Below are 14,556 nucleotides of genomic sequence, written 5' to 3' on the forward strand. Positions count from 1 at the left end.
TAAGATAATGGGCAATGTACTATACACAGCGAACTCTACCGAAGCAAGTCCACAACGACACTCTTAATCGCACACATCATTGCCTACCCACAGCCCCAACCCTCACAGCAGATATCCCGGCGAGCGCCAACGCATAGAACCCGGCAGCAACCAAGAAGAGCAAGCCTACCCAGACGTCGCCTAGCACCATTCCCAGATGAAACATGCCTGCTAGAAGAGGGCCTGCGATCAACATGCCGACTGAACTCACCACGCCGATAAGGGTGTAGACGGTGCTCGGCGATCGAGGCTCGACGAGCGCGGTCAGGGCGGTGTCTTGGGCTTGAATTGGGTCCTCGGGCGTATCTTGAAGCAGGGGCGTCGTCTCATGGAGATGTGGGTCACTCGTTGGAGACATAGTACTGGTAACTTAGAACATGAATGCCAAATATGGGATGGCCCGGAGGGGAAATAGCTGAAGGGGTTCGAGGCCTTTATGAACCTGGCGTAATACCAACGCATTGTGGGCAGGTGCATACAGGCTAGTATCGGTCCCTGACGGTTAATCCTAAATAGTATTTAGCAATGAGCCTTATGCAGGGATGCAGATAAAAGCTGAAAGTCCGATTGGCCACTATAGTTGTCTGCTCGCGATGTTGTCTTCGGATTTGACTAGCGAATTCAGCTAGCAAATTCAGCTATGTTTCACTCATTATGACAGTACAGCTGACTAGCCTGAGATGCACATGCTGACGTGACCCCGCGCCAAAATTACAGGACTCAGCGCTAGAACAGAGGCATCTTCTCCTGATTCGACTCTTTTGTCCGTCTACCAAGTTGCACAATAACAACGTACTACGGCTAAATATTACCTTTTCACTCGGGCGTGGATCAAACTTCGATCCATCTCGAAGGTCACTACCCCGGGTAACTTCAAGTCAACCAAGGTCTTCTGAGTCAGTGATATATGCTGTTACTCTACATTAGGCATTTCAAGGCGCACCAGAAGAAAGCATGAATACAGACATGCTCAGAGCCAGTCAGAGATATGCTGCGAGATGACCAAAGCGGTGTAGCTAGTTGCCACCCTGTTGCTTGCTTGCTTCCCTTCCTTTTTCATTTCCCATTTCCATGTACATTAGTTTGAGAATTTTTCAGGGGTACTGATTATTACCTCAGTATAATAAGGAAATCACATCCGTCTGTCCTGATGGGTTGCAACATAAGTCGCAAAGAAGATCGCAGATGGCCCCTATCATAAATTGTGAAAGCCCTACATGGCTAGTACAGGTTGCGCCCACGTCTGTCAATAATTCTCAAGCTTCTTTCCCTGTCGTCGCGAATTTTGCGTCAACTACATCTGGCAGCTCAAAATCTATCTTCAACTACTCTCGGCACCTGGGCTTGACTCCTTGGCTAGAGTGCTGCCCCATTACTAATTGCCCTAGGTAACAAGCTACACACCAAATACGCGCTCCACTTGAGATTGTTGCAATTCAAAATTCCATGGCTTTATCAATCTCTGGGCGAAATTGACCAGACATGCATTCTGCCATACAAAGCGATGTGTTGTTAGTGAGCTCGACCAAGGATGAAGAACGGAAACGTTGGAGCATTTTCCGCTCTGAACCTAGAGCTTGCTGAAGAAATAGCCTTGCTTACTATCGGAAGGTGGCACGTAAGGGGGTCACGTGAGCAGGTGGCTGATCACTATGTTCATGGAAGTTCGCCTCATAGAGTTCGATATCCACTTCAGGTGGCAGTCTTGGGTGGAATGGGCTGATGTAAAGCATCAGAGGAGAAGACGTAGGAAATGTCCTGTACAGTGAGCCTTCTTAGCTGTTGTATAGCCACCTGACTATCATGTAATGGTTGTAAAAGTTCCTGGTTATATGAAAATTGACTAATTCGGCTCCTGCCGACTCGATGTGTCTGTTTGAAGTTTTGCTTGACACGAGCAGTAAGGTTATCCCGCTATTGCGTGTCGCGAATGATAAGTGGCGGTATGGAATTGAAGAGCATCCAAACTAACAAATCGTTGACCACACTGAAGACAGCTGTGAAGCCTGTGCTGGTCAGAGTAGTGAATGTTTAGAGCGGCTCTATTGGGAAACCACATACGACAGAACCCACATTTGGCAGGGTCTGTGCCATGCCTAGCTTTGAGATGAGAGCGGATACCACTGTCACTACGGTACCACAAAGGGCAGTGTGGACACGGGTAGGTCGGCCCGCCACTGTGGTGGATCTTCTGGTGGCATTCTATATCAACTTTGCAGCTAAATCTTTGCTCACATGGAGCATCTCCTGGACCAAATAGTTCACAGATGAAGTGTTTCTCAGATATATCCAGTCGATAGCGCGTAGCAACCCCAAGACAAAGTCGGCCTTGCTGCACCTCTGGGGTGACAAGTGGCTTATGCTGCTTCTGCCAATCGAGACCGTCATATCCCTCGTCCCCCTCGGGCCCGTCCTCTTCGCTGTCTCCATCCCCAGCGCAACAGAGCTCGCTGCGCAGAAACCAGGGCGCTCCACATCTTGTACAACCGAACCTGGTGGCTGCGCCATTGTCGTGGAATTCTGGCAGGGAGACGACGCACTCATCATGGTGCATCCCGTTACATCTTGAGCACCGCCAGAGTAAAGTGCCCTGAACCGGATGCTGGTGGTGGTGACAGATCTCGCATTTGAGGTCGCTATATCCATCCAAGTCTGAAGGCACGGACTCGACCAGGACCTCCTGCAGCATCCCCTCCTCAGCTGACATCATTTCTGAATGAATTTGCTCTTCTGGTCTTTCTGCCATTGTGTTTGGTGCAGAAAGACCTCAGGTGGGAATCTTTGTGGAAGTCGAGTTGATGGATTACGCGCAGTGTCCAAGTTGCGACTGTTGGCTAGATCGTCACAGCCTGAGGTCTTCAGTCACTTATATACATCTCAAAGGGCCACAATGCAGAGTATGAACATAAGAGATTATTGTCTCGTTGACCTTAGGACAAAGTATTCGTTCTTCATTGTACATTTACTCGTGGCTTTCATTCATTGTCTGGTCGGGGTAAGCTGTATGGTACGAAACTGTATTCATTGTGTGATAGAAGTTCCGATTGAACATAATAATGATTCGCTTTCAGGAGATCTACTCAAGGATTTTGGATACCCTCAGTGGTTATCTGAAGCGAAGCTGTGTATGGCCCACTTTGTCGCTGAGTGGACGGGAAACCCTACTTTATCGTCGGTGCGGACGATTCAGGTCTAGTAAGACAGGCTTTCCATGACCCGCGATAAACTTAGTCACACTTACTCAGCCATTAGTGAGGTATACTTCCAGGATCTCAGAATGACATTCGGTGGTGAGAGGGACCAAGTAAATCATATCAAAGTTGTAGGTCAAGTTTTTCACGCCCCCTCATCTCTTGCAACGGTCTCCAATGAATCATCCATCTTGGCAACACTCCATAACAACAGCACTGCTTGCTGAGCCTATGCTAAGCATTTTCGAATTATATGCCGCAGTCAAGCTTGCGTGATGAGCCACTAATGCAGGTGAGGTGGAGATGGTCTCAGCACTCAAAGCGGGCCATGTCCCTGATAAGCGAATCAGCACGGCAAGATCCTTATCATATCCTGACCAAGTGACTAAAACGGCACATTGAGCTATATTCACTCAAGGCGCTAGATGAACTCTTCTGCAAGACCGATGTCACCTCCGTCGGAGGAAACGGAGATTGACCGACCCACTGAGCCCAGATGACGAGATTATAAACGTTCCCGTCGGCTGCCATCGTTTCGGCTCCGCGATCAGGCTGCGAGTCGAAATGAAGTTTCTGTCCCCCTTCGTCGTATTGTCCTTGGCGACATTGTCAGGGGCCCTCCCTGCGTCCGACCATGTTGTTCATGAAAAGCGCAGTGGAGCCTCTACCTTGTGGCAGAAGGCTGCTCGTGTGAACGGGACCGAGAACGTGATTGTGCGAATCGGGTTGACTCAAAACAACCTCGACCGCGGGTATGAATACTTGATGGATGTGTAAGTGGTCTGTTCCCTAGTCGTATGTCGATCTCAGCTGATATAGATCAAACAGATCGGATTCAGTCTCGCCTAACTACGGAAAGTTCTGGACGCCAGAGAAAGTCGCCGAGACCTTTGCTCCCTCGAATGAAACCGTTACTGCTGTGAAGCAATGGCTCATCGAGGGTGGAGTTGATGCGTCTCGACTCTCCCAGACGAAGAATAAGGCCTGGATTGTCTTCAACGCAACAACTGCAGAGGCAGAGACTCTCCTCCACACGCAGTACTATCACTACGAGAACGCGGTCACTGGTTTGACCACCATTGCTACCGATCAGTAAGCCTCTTAAGCTCTGCCACACGTGGAATCTTTATTGACAAAATTAGATATCGTCTGCCCCAGTCTGTCACGCAACACGTCGACTACATCAAGCCCGGTGTAGTCCTGCCACTGACTTCGAGAAAGCGACAAGCCGGCAGAAAGCCTCTCCGGTACCAGCCTTCCAAGAAGACTACCCCGAACCCTTCCTCTCTTGCCACCTGTGATGAAGCCATTACCCCTGCTTGCGTGGCTGCCTTGTACAAGATTCCTGTCGCAAGCAAAGACGTGAGCCCCAATAACTCACTCGGGATCTTCGAGGAGGGCGACTACTACTCCCAAGAAGATTTAGATTTATTCTTCAAGAACTTCACACGATGGATACCCAGTGGCACGCATCCCAAGCCTGCCTTTATTGACGGAGCCGAGGCCCCTGTTCCGGTTGATGAGGCTGGAGCGGAGTCGGACCTGGACTTTCAGTTGGCATACCCCATTGTCTATCCCCAGGCAATCACGTTGTTCCAGAATGATGACTACAACTACGCCAGCGAGGAGATCTACACCTCTGGGTTCTTCAACACCTTTCTCGATGCCCTCGATGGGGTAAGTGCCCCAGCCTCCTCAAAGCATAACGCGCTAACTAGGGTCTCTCAGTCATACTGCACCTACTGCGCGGACGGCGAGTGCGGCGATGCATCGGGCCTTGACCCCGTCTACCCCGACACCAACCAAGGAGGGTACACCGGACAGCTGATGTGCGGCACCTACAAGCCGACCAACGTTATTTCCATCTCCTACGGTCTGCAGGAAGACGATCTTCCAGAGTATTATCAGAAGCGCCAGTGCAACGAGTATGAACCATTCTCACCGGAAAGAAAGCCACTAATCTAATGTCCCAGATTCCTCAAACTCGGTCTTCAGGGTACCTCTATCCTGATCGCCTCTGGCGACGACGGCGTCGCAGGCCCGCCGGGCGACTATACCGACGACGGGTGTCTTGGAAATGGAACCATCTTTAGTCCTGCGTTCCCCAACAGGTAGGCCTCGTTGACCCTCCACTAAAATATCTTTCTGCTAAGCAACGCAGCTGCCCCTGGGTTACCAACGTCGGTGCGACAAAACTGTACCCAGGGTACACCGTCGCGGACGGCGAGAGCGCCGCCTACGACCCGATTGGCGACCCATACTCCATCGCCTATGCCTCCGGGGGAGGGTTCAGCAACATCTACCCTATCCCAAGCTATCAAGCCGCAGCTGTTGCCGAGTCAGTCTCCCCTTCCAACTGCCTCTAACCCGAATTCACAGAGGCTAACATCTAACCGCACAGGTACTTCAATAAGCACAACCCACCATATCCATACTACAAAGGTGCAGCCAAAATTGGCAAAAACGGCGGGCTCTACAACCGGCTGGGCCGCGGATACCCCGACGTCGCCGCCAACGGCGACAACATCGCCATGTTCAATGCCGGCGAGTACATCCTTGAGGGCGGTACCAGCGCTAGTATGTTTTGATACCCCACGTCCGTTCGGAACCTTCGTTAGAAGACGTTGAAACTGACGGATCCTTAGGTACCCCCATCTTCTCTTCGGTGATCAACCGGATCATCGAAAAGCGGATCGCCGCCGGCAAGGGCCCTGTGGGGTTCCTGAACCCGGTCCTCTATCGCAATGCGGATGCGCTGAACGATATCACCAATGGGACAAATCCCGGCTGCGGGACGGATGGGTTCTCGACTGCTCCTGGGTATGTATCCATCGTGTTTCGCTTAATTTGCAAGGTGATGCTAATGCTAGACGTGTAGATGGGATCCCGTGACGGGACTCGGAACACCGAACTTTCCTAAGCTGCTGGAGGTGTTTTTGAGTCTGCCGTAGGCGTCGTGATATGTATACCGAGGAGAAAAGAGAATTGCTAGGGTGGAGAAGTCGGAACAATTGGGCGTACCAATGAGGGTATTTCTTGCGGAGATCGAGGTCAAATTTACAGTCGGGCCGAGGTAGAGCAAGATTATAAGCGATACCACAGCTTCTCACTTCAGCTTCAACTTATTCGAAAGAAAATCAATTACGAACGGTTTATACGGTACGGGGATTATCCACCGTTGCAGTTGACTTTGTCCACCGCCTCCATTCGATCGTACGCATAGTCATGGGTCACAACCTGACTTGAACCCCACCAAAAAAACCACATAAACTGTTGAGAAAAAACGTCAAGTCTGCTCATTGCGAATTAGCAGTTGAGAGTTACGCTTCAAAGAAATTTACACCCAGAACAAATAAGCAATGCAATGAGGATCAGAGACCCCGCCACTTGACAACGGTGAGGGACTTCCACCCACCACCCCTATTCTCCGGGTAAGGCTCCCAATCCTCCAATGTGCAGAGGACCTCGAAATCATTCTTCTCGAAGACGCGGACGCTCCCAACGTTCTCGACAAAGGCCGAAGCCATGAGGCGCTTGATATTCATCCGCGGGACTCCCCAGTCCTGGACCAGCGTCCGCAGGGCCGACGTCATGATTCCTTTGCCGTGATGGGATGGGGCCAGGAAGTCTTAAATTGAAAGTATCAGTCGGAGATCAGAGCCGCCTGGAAACAAAAAGACCAATTGCATGGTGATGAGCGGGTGTACTTACAGCCAATACCCCACGCAATCCCCTCGTTCCCGGGTAGTAGCTCATTATTCCGACGCTGCGCCTCCGCTCGCTCTGCGCTGTCATGACGATACTCATAGAACATGTACCGCGCAACCCCAATATCCCCGATCAGGACATCCTTCTTGGGGTGGCCCGTCTCAGGGTCCTCTTCTATGACTTCCCGAATGACCGTGAAGGGACACAGGTCAAAGTACTGTTGCTGCTGAACCGAGGTTTTGAATTCGGTGCGCAAAGCCTGGAGGACGGGCTCAGCGGCCGCACATTTGGATTTCACCCATTCTTCCTCATGCTCGCGGAGATAGGGGTACGGCGGACCCGTCAGGTTGAGGTAGATGCGCGGGTCGTTTAAAAGCGAGACCTTGGCGGCGATGGTCTCTTCAAGTTGGTGCAGTCGGTGCGGGGTGAGGATGATGTGGCTGAGGGGCGCCGGGAGGCGCAGGTACGGCTCTTGTGTTTCGGGGTTGTAGTGGATGGGCATGACGGGCAACGAAAAATGAAGTTTCTATCTGGAATCATTCCTCTGGTAGGATTATGGGCTGACTAGTGACTTATTTATATATCCTGTTCCTTCATAATAAGCGATGCTAAGCTCACTTGAGCCTCCATGAGTCATTCCGAAGCCGATCCCGAGGCCGCCCCCACGATTCTGTTCCGTATCCTTGAATGAAGAAGGCTGCGTATAGGGCTCAGACATGGGGAACATAGCCAAAATTTCATATTATGGGGGTGAAAACTATAAATATAGTCAGAGCTTCAGGAATGTAAATATGGAAAAGGACATTGTATATAGAAGACACAATAGTCTAACAACACGCCCCTGCGCAATTAAGAGTCTCGTGGACACTATATACTTCCGCCAGAACCAGCACTAAAACAAAAATTACGGAAGAGTATTGTAGCTACCCAGTAAATAGGATTTCTCTTATTAAATACCCTTACCACAGTGAGAACCGCCTAACTTAAATATTGCCTTTTCTATGAAACCAGAGTACTGTGCCTAAAGTTCTCTGATCTGTTACTTGCCTCTCCCCACCCCTGGGTATTATACTGTAAACCACAGCCCTCTCCTATATGAGGGTAATTAGAACTCTAATAGATCGAATGTATTTTCGAGAGGGCCCATTATTGGGCAATATCTTTCATTTTACTGTCTATTAAGGTACTTGGACTTAACATCTATATTCGATTCTCCTATCTATTGTTCTGCCGGCAGACCTTTCATTCGCCGAGTGGCCGCAATAGTCTTTCGTAGACTAAGAACAGAGTCCTCCAGCAAGATGATTTTACCTGTTGTGGCTCTAGACCTGCATGAGTCTCAAGAAAGATGTCAAGCTCGCTTTGCATCACTTTCTCATCCACATTTCTCCTCCACTAAGCATTTACCCAAGGAACAGGGGTTCTTGCGCAAGCTACCGCAACCAGCCATTCAGCTCGATTCTGAATCCCTTATCGCTTAATGGTAGCACGCCTAGTGGTGCTTCCATTCAGCCTGATATCATTGCAACGGGGTAGCAGTGTTACACTCAGAAAATGAAGGGGTTTCTGGCTCGCCGCCCCCCAGCCTCAAGGTAATACTCCTAGCCCTAGCAACCAACAACCGGCGGACAGGTGAAAGGTCAATAAGACACCATGTGAGTTTCTTTACGGCATCCTTCAGCACAACCCGATACATACGCCAATACGGACAACTATCGTCGTTGGGGAGAGGCATGTCTATCCACATGGACGCAAAGATCATTTGAAGGAGAGTATCGGGCTAGAAGCAGAATGCAAGATACGCTCATGTGTCGGGAGAAAATGCGCTCTGAGACTCCGAAACAAGTGTTTACAAGCACAAGAGTAGCTCTTTTGAGCGGCTGGAGCGTAGAGCCCGGCGAGCCTGTCTATATTGAGGAAGGAAAACGGGGGTATTGTGCCGTTTGGAAGCTGGATTCTCGGTGGATGCATGCCAGGGGCTTTGCATGTTACGGTATATGTGTGGTACACCGGACGCAATGTTGTGATCCGGAAAGCCCAGCGCTTAGCTCTGCGTGCTACTCCGTATCCCTGATCGCGGAATCCCGGGGCATGGACTCTCAATCCGGGGCTCGAGGAGATTTCATGATTTGGCCAAAATATGACCTGAGAGAGAACTGTCGAGGTCTTAATTCACCAAAAAGATGACCTGAAATCAGAAGTAAAGTGAAACTATCCTCCACAAGTAAATACATGGTGCTGGTTATGTCACATCTTTCGGGCAGGCAAACGTACAGATTTGACTTTCCAAACTAATTACTGTTTCCATACAGATGTGGACGTACCCATGCATATGGTTGACCTGAATTCGCGGTATCGCCTTGGTTTCTCTTGTGAATGGCAATAGAATAATTCAGCCGTGCGACGAATGTGGGACTCGGGATTCCCGACCTAGGCTAGCACACGAATTATTGAATATTGGATCTCTGAAGAAGTGTTTGTTTAATGCGATGGACACACTTGGCACATCAGGACCGGCTCCAGGCTATGAGCCCAATTGCCGGTATCATGATCCACGTATGCTCAGCAATGTGTTCAGTATCACTTAGGATACACAAAGACCCCAGCCCAGACCTGCCTTTCACTCAGACTAGTGGTATAATACATGAGATAGCGTACATTGAAGAATTATCATGAACGGAAGATAATTGAAGTCCGTTCCCATCACTTGGCTCTGCTTCCTACCCGTGCGCACGGGACAGAAGAGTCCCATGCAACCTGCAGTCTGCATAACGGGATTAACTTGCCCAATTATGCAAGCTTGAACCCTTTGTCGGATAATCGGTTCATCAACAGAAGTCATGCATCGGACTCATGCGCCTGAGAACCTGGTCTTGGCAAGGCGCTGAACAAAGAAGACAGGCACTGGTACGGCCCGATTCCGCACCAAGAAGGGCAACTTTAATCGCCCTGGCCCGGGGTATAGTGTTTTCTTGGCGACGCCAAGAGGGATGAAGGGTTTATGGTTGATTTAAATAAAGTAAAGCGATATTGGAGTGCTTGGCGACTTGGAAATGGGTTGACTGTGAGTGGTAGGAAAGGACGCGCGTCCACGGACCCCGCCGGAGTTGGACCCTGCCCTACCTACTTTTAGCCAAGGCGCTGACGACGACGTTTGTGTTTTCATGTCCTTCGCCTACAACTGGTACGGAAAAGCGGCATTGATACTCCTCTTTGCTCATGGTAGGTGGAACGACACAATGGAGATGTGTGATGCCGACGATGCACAGTGATACTGGACCTCCCGTGAAGGGAGGGGAAGTACGAGAAGACGGAGTATAAAAGGGCGCGATATCTCGCTGGATCTTGAGAAGATTCATCTCCAGCAGCAAACGCAACAGCTTCTTCATAGTTAAAGCTTGATTCTTATCATTTTCTGTGTCTTCGCATCAATCATGGTCTCTTTTTCAAAGCTCGTTGTCCTCGGGATGACCGCTGTCGCGGTGGCCCATCCCGGCCATGAGGACATAGGCTCAAATGTGGCACTGAAAAGAAGCTTCCTCCGTCACTCTCGCAACAGCCTGTCCAAGTGCGCGGAAAAGGCCGAGTTTCGTGCGCTGCAGGCCCGCGCGGCTGCTCGTCGCCGGGACATTGCAAGCAAGAAAGCCAAGCGAAGTGCGGATGAAGGTGAGTACTGCGCCAGCAAGAATCCTGCCTTTCTCGACGAATAGTTCTGATCCTTAGAGTAGGCTTTCTCAAAGCCAGGGACCTCACAACTGTAATCAACACCTCTCACCTGTCCAGCCTTACCGGTGTGACCGCCGACTCGTCCGAGGACGTCTTCTTCTCAGACGACGTGTCCTGCATCCTCTCTCCCGAAGGCGAGGTTGGCCCCTTCTGGGTCAAGGGCGAGTACATCCGCTCCGACGTGACCGACGACGAGCCCGGGGTGTCCGTTGTGATGGACGCGCAATTCATCGACATCGACACCTGCGAGCCGATCGAGAATCTGTACTTCGACGTGTGGAACTGCAACTCCACCGGTGTCTACTCCGGAGTTCAGGACAGCAGCAACGGCAACGGCAATGACGTTAGTAATCTCGACAACACCGCACTGCGTGGCCTGCAGCCCACCGACGCGGACGGAGTGGCGCAGTTCACCACTATTTTCCCCGGCCACTACAACGGCCGCGCCACTCACGTGCATGTCATTGCCCACATTGGCGCCACCGTGCTGTCCAACGGGACCCTGACTGGCGGCAATATCGCCCATATTGGCCAGCTGTTCTATGACCAGGACCTCATTACCCAGGTGGAGGCGCTGTCTCCGTACAGTGAGAACACCGTGGCTATCACCCTCAACGCCAATGACCGGGTTCTGGCCGCCGAGACTGAGAACAGCGACTCGGATCCCGTGCTCGAGTACGTTCTCCTTGGGGACACTGTGGAGGACGGACTCTTTTCCTGGATCACTATTGGAATCGACACTTCTGCCAGTTACAGCGCGAGCTATGCGGCCACTTTGACTTCTTCTGGTGGTGTTTCCAGCTCCAACAGCGGGGGTGGTAGCAGCGGTAGCGGCGGAAGCACTGGCAGCGGAGGTAGTGGCGGTAATGGCGGAAACGGTGCCAGTGGCCCTCACTAAAGCGTCAGGATGCTTCGAGGGTATATGAGAGGAGAAGAGAGATCGGAGTGTGGCTGCACTCTGACAGACACCGGATCAACGTTGTATCGGCAGGATGTCATGTCACTCGCTTGTTGTTAATGCCTGGTTTGCTTGAATTTTCTACTCTACACCTGTCATCCAGTTGAATGATTCTGCTTTCAAACGTTCTTTATTTCTTGACACAAACACACAAACAAGTCATGTATGTCATGAATACTCGTCTCGATTATCAGCAAGTCTGGCACAATTATCACCAGTGAACTATCCGCACAAGCTCGAAAGTAATCATGGAATAGAGTAGTGACTGTGCTAACCAAAAAGCCCTGACTTGGCCGTTCAGCGTATCATATCCCTCCATTCCTTCGAGCCAGAATTCATCCCTGCTGCCTTAAGTTGGTTTCAAGTTTGCGCTCTTTGCAGCGCGGATCTTGCGGTCGATTGCCTCGGCATAGATGGAGTAAACCCTTCAACGCCACGATCCTCTCGCACAACCTTTTTACTTCACACTCTCAATTCAAGTACAAATCCTGAACCCTTCTTTGCCGGTCCACGACCCCTGCCCGCCCATATCTTCGAGCTGCTCCGCCTCCACATGGGTCATCACACCGCAGTACACCATCACGCCGCCGTCGTTGGCGTACACAACGCGGATCGGTGAATGGGCCTGCTGATTCGTCTTCTTTGTGTTGTAAATGGATGCATGACGCTCCCAGAAGACCGGATACTCGAGCAGGTCAATGTTTGCCTTCTTGCAAGTGGCCACGCTCCAGTTGAGCTTTTGATGGTTGTGATAGGGGTGCGGATAGCCTGTCTTCCCCTGGTGAGAGATGCCAGCCTTTTCCATCTCGACTTTGGCGGTCGCCACGCTGACCTTCCAGCTGACGTTCCTGGGCCTTCTATCGCCGGTGACGTCCTTGACCGTGCAGATGACGGTGGCCTAGATTTGGTTAATCATTTATGGGGACTGCGTGTTGATGGGCGAAATCCTGAATGAAGCAGGACTTGAGCAGCGGCTGGGGGATGGCCTGCGCGTTCGAATAAAAGGACTTACATCTTTGGCAGTAACTGGTGCTGCAGTGATAGGGCTGATCACGAGAGCGATTGGAACGAAGACACTGCCGATCCGCATGGTCGCGAACTTCACCTTGCCTCACTGGGCCTTGGAAACGAAAAGAGTATAGACTGAAAAGAGTATAAGAAACGAGGGACCGAAAACCGAATAATGAGAAGTAGCGAAAGAATGAGCCAGGAAGACCGGTTTACGACTTCAACATCAGGCTAAATCGATGTGAACTGGATGATCAGTTAAAAATGAAGCTCGCTATCTATAAGCCAGGGAGGTACTATCTTTCTCTGAAATCCGACTTAACAACGAGCAATGTTCTGTCATGGTGCGCCCCGGCGAGATCTGACTTTGGCCCCCTCCCTTGGGGCCATTTGCAGCCAATTCGTGACATAACAATGTGCGAGTTGGTAGAATTGAGACAAGATCCCTGGTCTGATGTGGGCAGCGCTTCCAGAGGCTGCCGGTAGCCGTCCTATCGAAAGCTGAAAGGAAGACAGCCGCGTTTTGCCAAGGAGGCCAGGCTAGGTCAGCATAACCTGAGGCGTTTTTAGGTAAACAAAGAGGGGTCGCACCGTTTGGGTGCGAGTGTCAGATGGACACCGGGGTAGGGCTGAGGTGAGATTGTGGCAGTCGCACATTTAGGGTTGTTCCTGTGAAGGGTCTGACGGATGCCTGGGGCCAACCAAATGAAGGGTGAGATTTAAGAGGCCAAAGGCTCATTCACCTTTTTCCTCCTGCATCATCCGTCGCTTTTTCTTCATCCTTATTCCATCATCTTTCACTCCTCTCCCACCCTCTTCTAATCATTTTCTAGTCTTCATAACCACCAACAAGATTCGCACGCTCATACAAAACAAATCGTAATGTCGACCCTGGTTCAGAACCCTGACTATGCCGAAGAGGCGAACATCAGCCCCTGCAGTTCAAGCTCTACGACCAGTGGGATGATGAGGATGACCTGTGGATCAAGCACAGGCTCGAGGCTCTTGTAAACCAACAGATCACGCCCGAGCAACTAGCCCTCGACATGGATCACCGTATCACCGCCCTCACGCGCCGGAATCGCGATGACGGGGTTGAGCCCCAGCGCGCCGAACAGTTCATCGGACCCTTCTTCCAAGCCTTGACGAAGATGTGCTCGGCCTTCCCACCCTATCATGCGGGGCAAAATCAGCTCATCGCCTTGGCCAAGGCACTGAACGCGCTCCCCCGTCATGTCATCCCAGAAGGCCTGTCGCCAGCCCAACTCGAAGAGAAGCCGTGGATCACGACAACTCTGTGGGGCTTCGATGATCCTTATCAAGAGGGGAACTGGAAAGCGTGCGCCGAGGCCTTCGATTTCGAACATGTTTGTGCGTACACTTCCACTCGTTCTCTTTCCTTCCTATTTACTCCTGCGTACTTCGTGGTTGATCCTCCGTCATCATGCAAAGCTAACAATTCTCCCGTCCCTTTTATTCCGCTCTGAACAGACATCTGGGCGCCCTACCGCAGCCGCAACTACGACTCTGCTATGGCGCGCCTGACCTGCGCAGGGCTGATAAAGTGCGCCTTTCTGAGCTCCCTCCGCTTCATCCTCCCCACGGACGATGAGTACCCCGACCTGACCAAAAGACCTATCGACGGACTGAACAAAATCGGCAATTACCTAGTCGGGGCGGCGCAGTGGATCCTGGGACCCGAGGAGTGTCGATCTGCGTACACGGAATGCCAGAAGGTGGAGCAGGTGGACGTGAGACAGCGCAAGCTCTGGAGCCGGGAGCACTCGGCGGAATGGAAGCGCCAGTTTGCCTTTGTCGCGGGCGATGAGCGGTTTGCGCAGAAGTATCGCAGCGTCGCGGCGCAGGCTCACCATCAGATGCTCACGTGCGAGCAGGAAGAAGAGCTCAGGCAGGATGTGTGATGTG

At 51.3% G+C, this 14,556-nt stretch overlaps 7 protein-coding genes across 7 annotated transcripts; 3 read left to right on the forward strand and 4 right to left on the reverse strand.

Moving 5' to 3' along the window:
* Positions 1 to 31: 31 nt before the first annotated feature.
* BO86DRAFT_228083 (uncharacterized protein) lies at positions 32 to 605 on the reverse strand. The gene has a single exon (XM_025666973.1). It carries the CDS (start codon positions 395 to 397, stop codon positions 77 to 79), a length of 321 nt encoding a protein of 106 aa, XP_025530524.1. The 5' UTR covers positions 398 to 605; the 3' UTR covers positions 32 to 76.
* Positions 606 to 1,731: 1,126 nt separating this feature from the next.
* Positions 1,732 to 2,785, reverse strand: BO86DRAFT_376829 (uncharacterized protein; the record flags this gene model as incomplete). The annotated part of the gene is made up of 3 exons (XM_025670555.1): positions 1,732 to 1,837; positions 2,012 to 2,045; positions 2,101 to 2,785. The coding sequence occupies 3 exons, from the start codon at positions 2,783 to 2,785 to the stop codon at positions 1,732 to 1,734; spliced, it is 825 nt and encodes a 274-aa protein (XP_025530525.1).
* Positions 2,786 to 3,794: 1,009 nt separating this feature from the next.
* On the forward strand, positions 3,795 to 6,181 carry BO86DRAFT_416657 (S53 family peptidase; the record flags this gene model as incomplete). Its single annotated transcript, XM_025674986.1, has 9 exons — positions 3,795 to 4,003; positions 4,059 to 4,322; positions 4,373 to 4,907; positions 4,959 to 5,155; positions 5,204 to 5,341; positions 5,392 to 5,568; positions 5,632 to 5,807; positions 5,876 to 6,050; positions 6,109 to 6,181. The coding sequence occupies 9 exons, from the start codon at positions 3,795 to 3,797 to the stop codon at positions 6,179 to 6,181; spliced, it is 1,944 nt and encodes a 647-aa protein (XP_025530526.1).
* Positions 6,182 to 6,601: 420 nt separating this feature from the next.
* On the reverse strand, positions 6,602 to 7,440 carry BO86DRAFT_356196 (GNAT family N-acetyltransferase; the record flags this gene model as incomplete). The annotated part of the gene is made up of 2 exons (XM_025669657.1): positions 6,602 to 6,858; positions 6,903 to 7,440. The coding sequence occupies 2 exons, from the start codon at positions 7,438 to 7,440 to the stop codon at positions 6,602 to 6,604; spliced, it is 795 nt and encodes a 264-aa protein (XP_025530527.1).
* Positions 7,441 to 10,123: 2,683 nt separating this feature from the next.
* Positions 10,124 to 11,562, forward strand: BO86DRAFT_446173 (intradiol ring-cleavage dioxygenase; the record flags this gene model as incomplete). The annotated part of the gene is made up of 2 exons (XM_025676499.1): positions 10,124 to 10,604; positions 10,667 to 11,562. The coding sequence occupies exons 1-2, from the start codon at positions 10,373 to 10,375 to the stop codon at positions 11,560 to 11,562; spliced, it is 1,128 nt and encodes a 375-aa protein (XP_025530528.1). The 5' UTR covers positions 10,124 to 10,372.
* Positions 11,563 to 12,097: 535 nt separating this feature from the next.
* On the reverse strand, positions 12,098 to 12,463 carry BO86DRAFT_306603 (uncharacterized protein; the record flags this gene model as incomplete). Its single annotated transcript, XM_025667704.1, has 1 exon — positions 12,098 to 12,463. A coding segment is annotated over one exon (366 nt), but the record flags the coding sequence as incomplete, so codon positions are not given.
* Positions 12,464 to 13,241: 778 nt separating this feature from the next.
* On the forward strand, positions 13,242 to 14,552 carry BO86DRAFT_396888 (uncharacterized protein; the record flags this gene model as incomplete). Its single annotated transcript, XM_025673444.1, has 3 exons — positions 13,242 to 13,264; positions 13,550 to 14,001; positions 14,122 to 14,552. The coding sequence occupies 3 exons, from the start codon at positions 13,242 to 13,244 to the stop codon at positions 14,550 to 14,552; spliced, it is 906 nt and encodes a 301-aa protein (XP_025530530.1).
* Positions 14,553 to 14,556: the final 4 nt, after the last annotated feature.

The sequence above is a fragment of the Aspergillus japonicus genome (genome assembly GCF_003184785.1).
Source record: "Aspergillus japonicus CBS 114.51 unplaced genomic scaffold BO86scaffold_8, whole genome shotgun sequence".
Lineage (NCBI taxonomy): Eukaryota > Fungi > Ascomycota > Eurotiomycetes > Eurotiales > Aspergillaceae > Aspergillus > Aspergillus japonicus.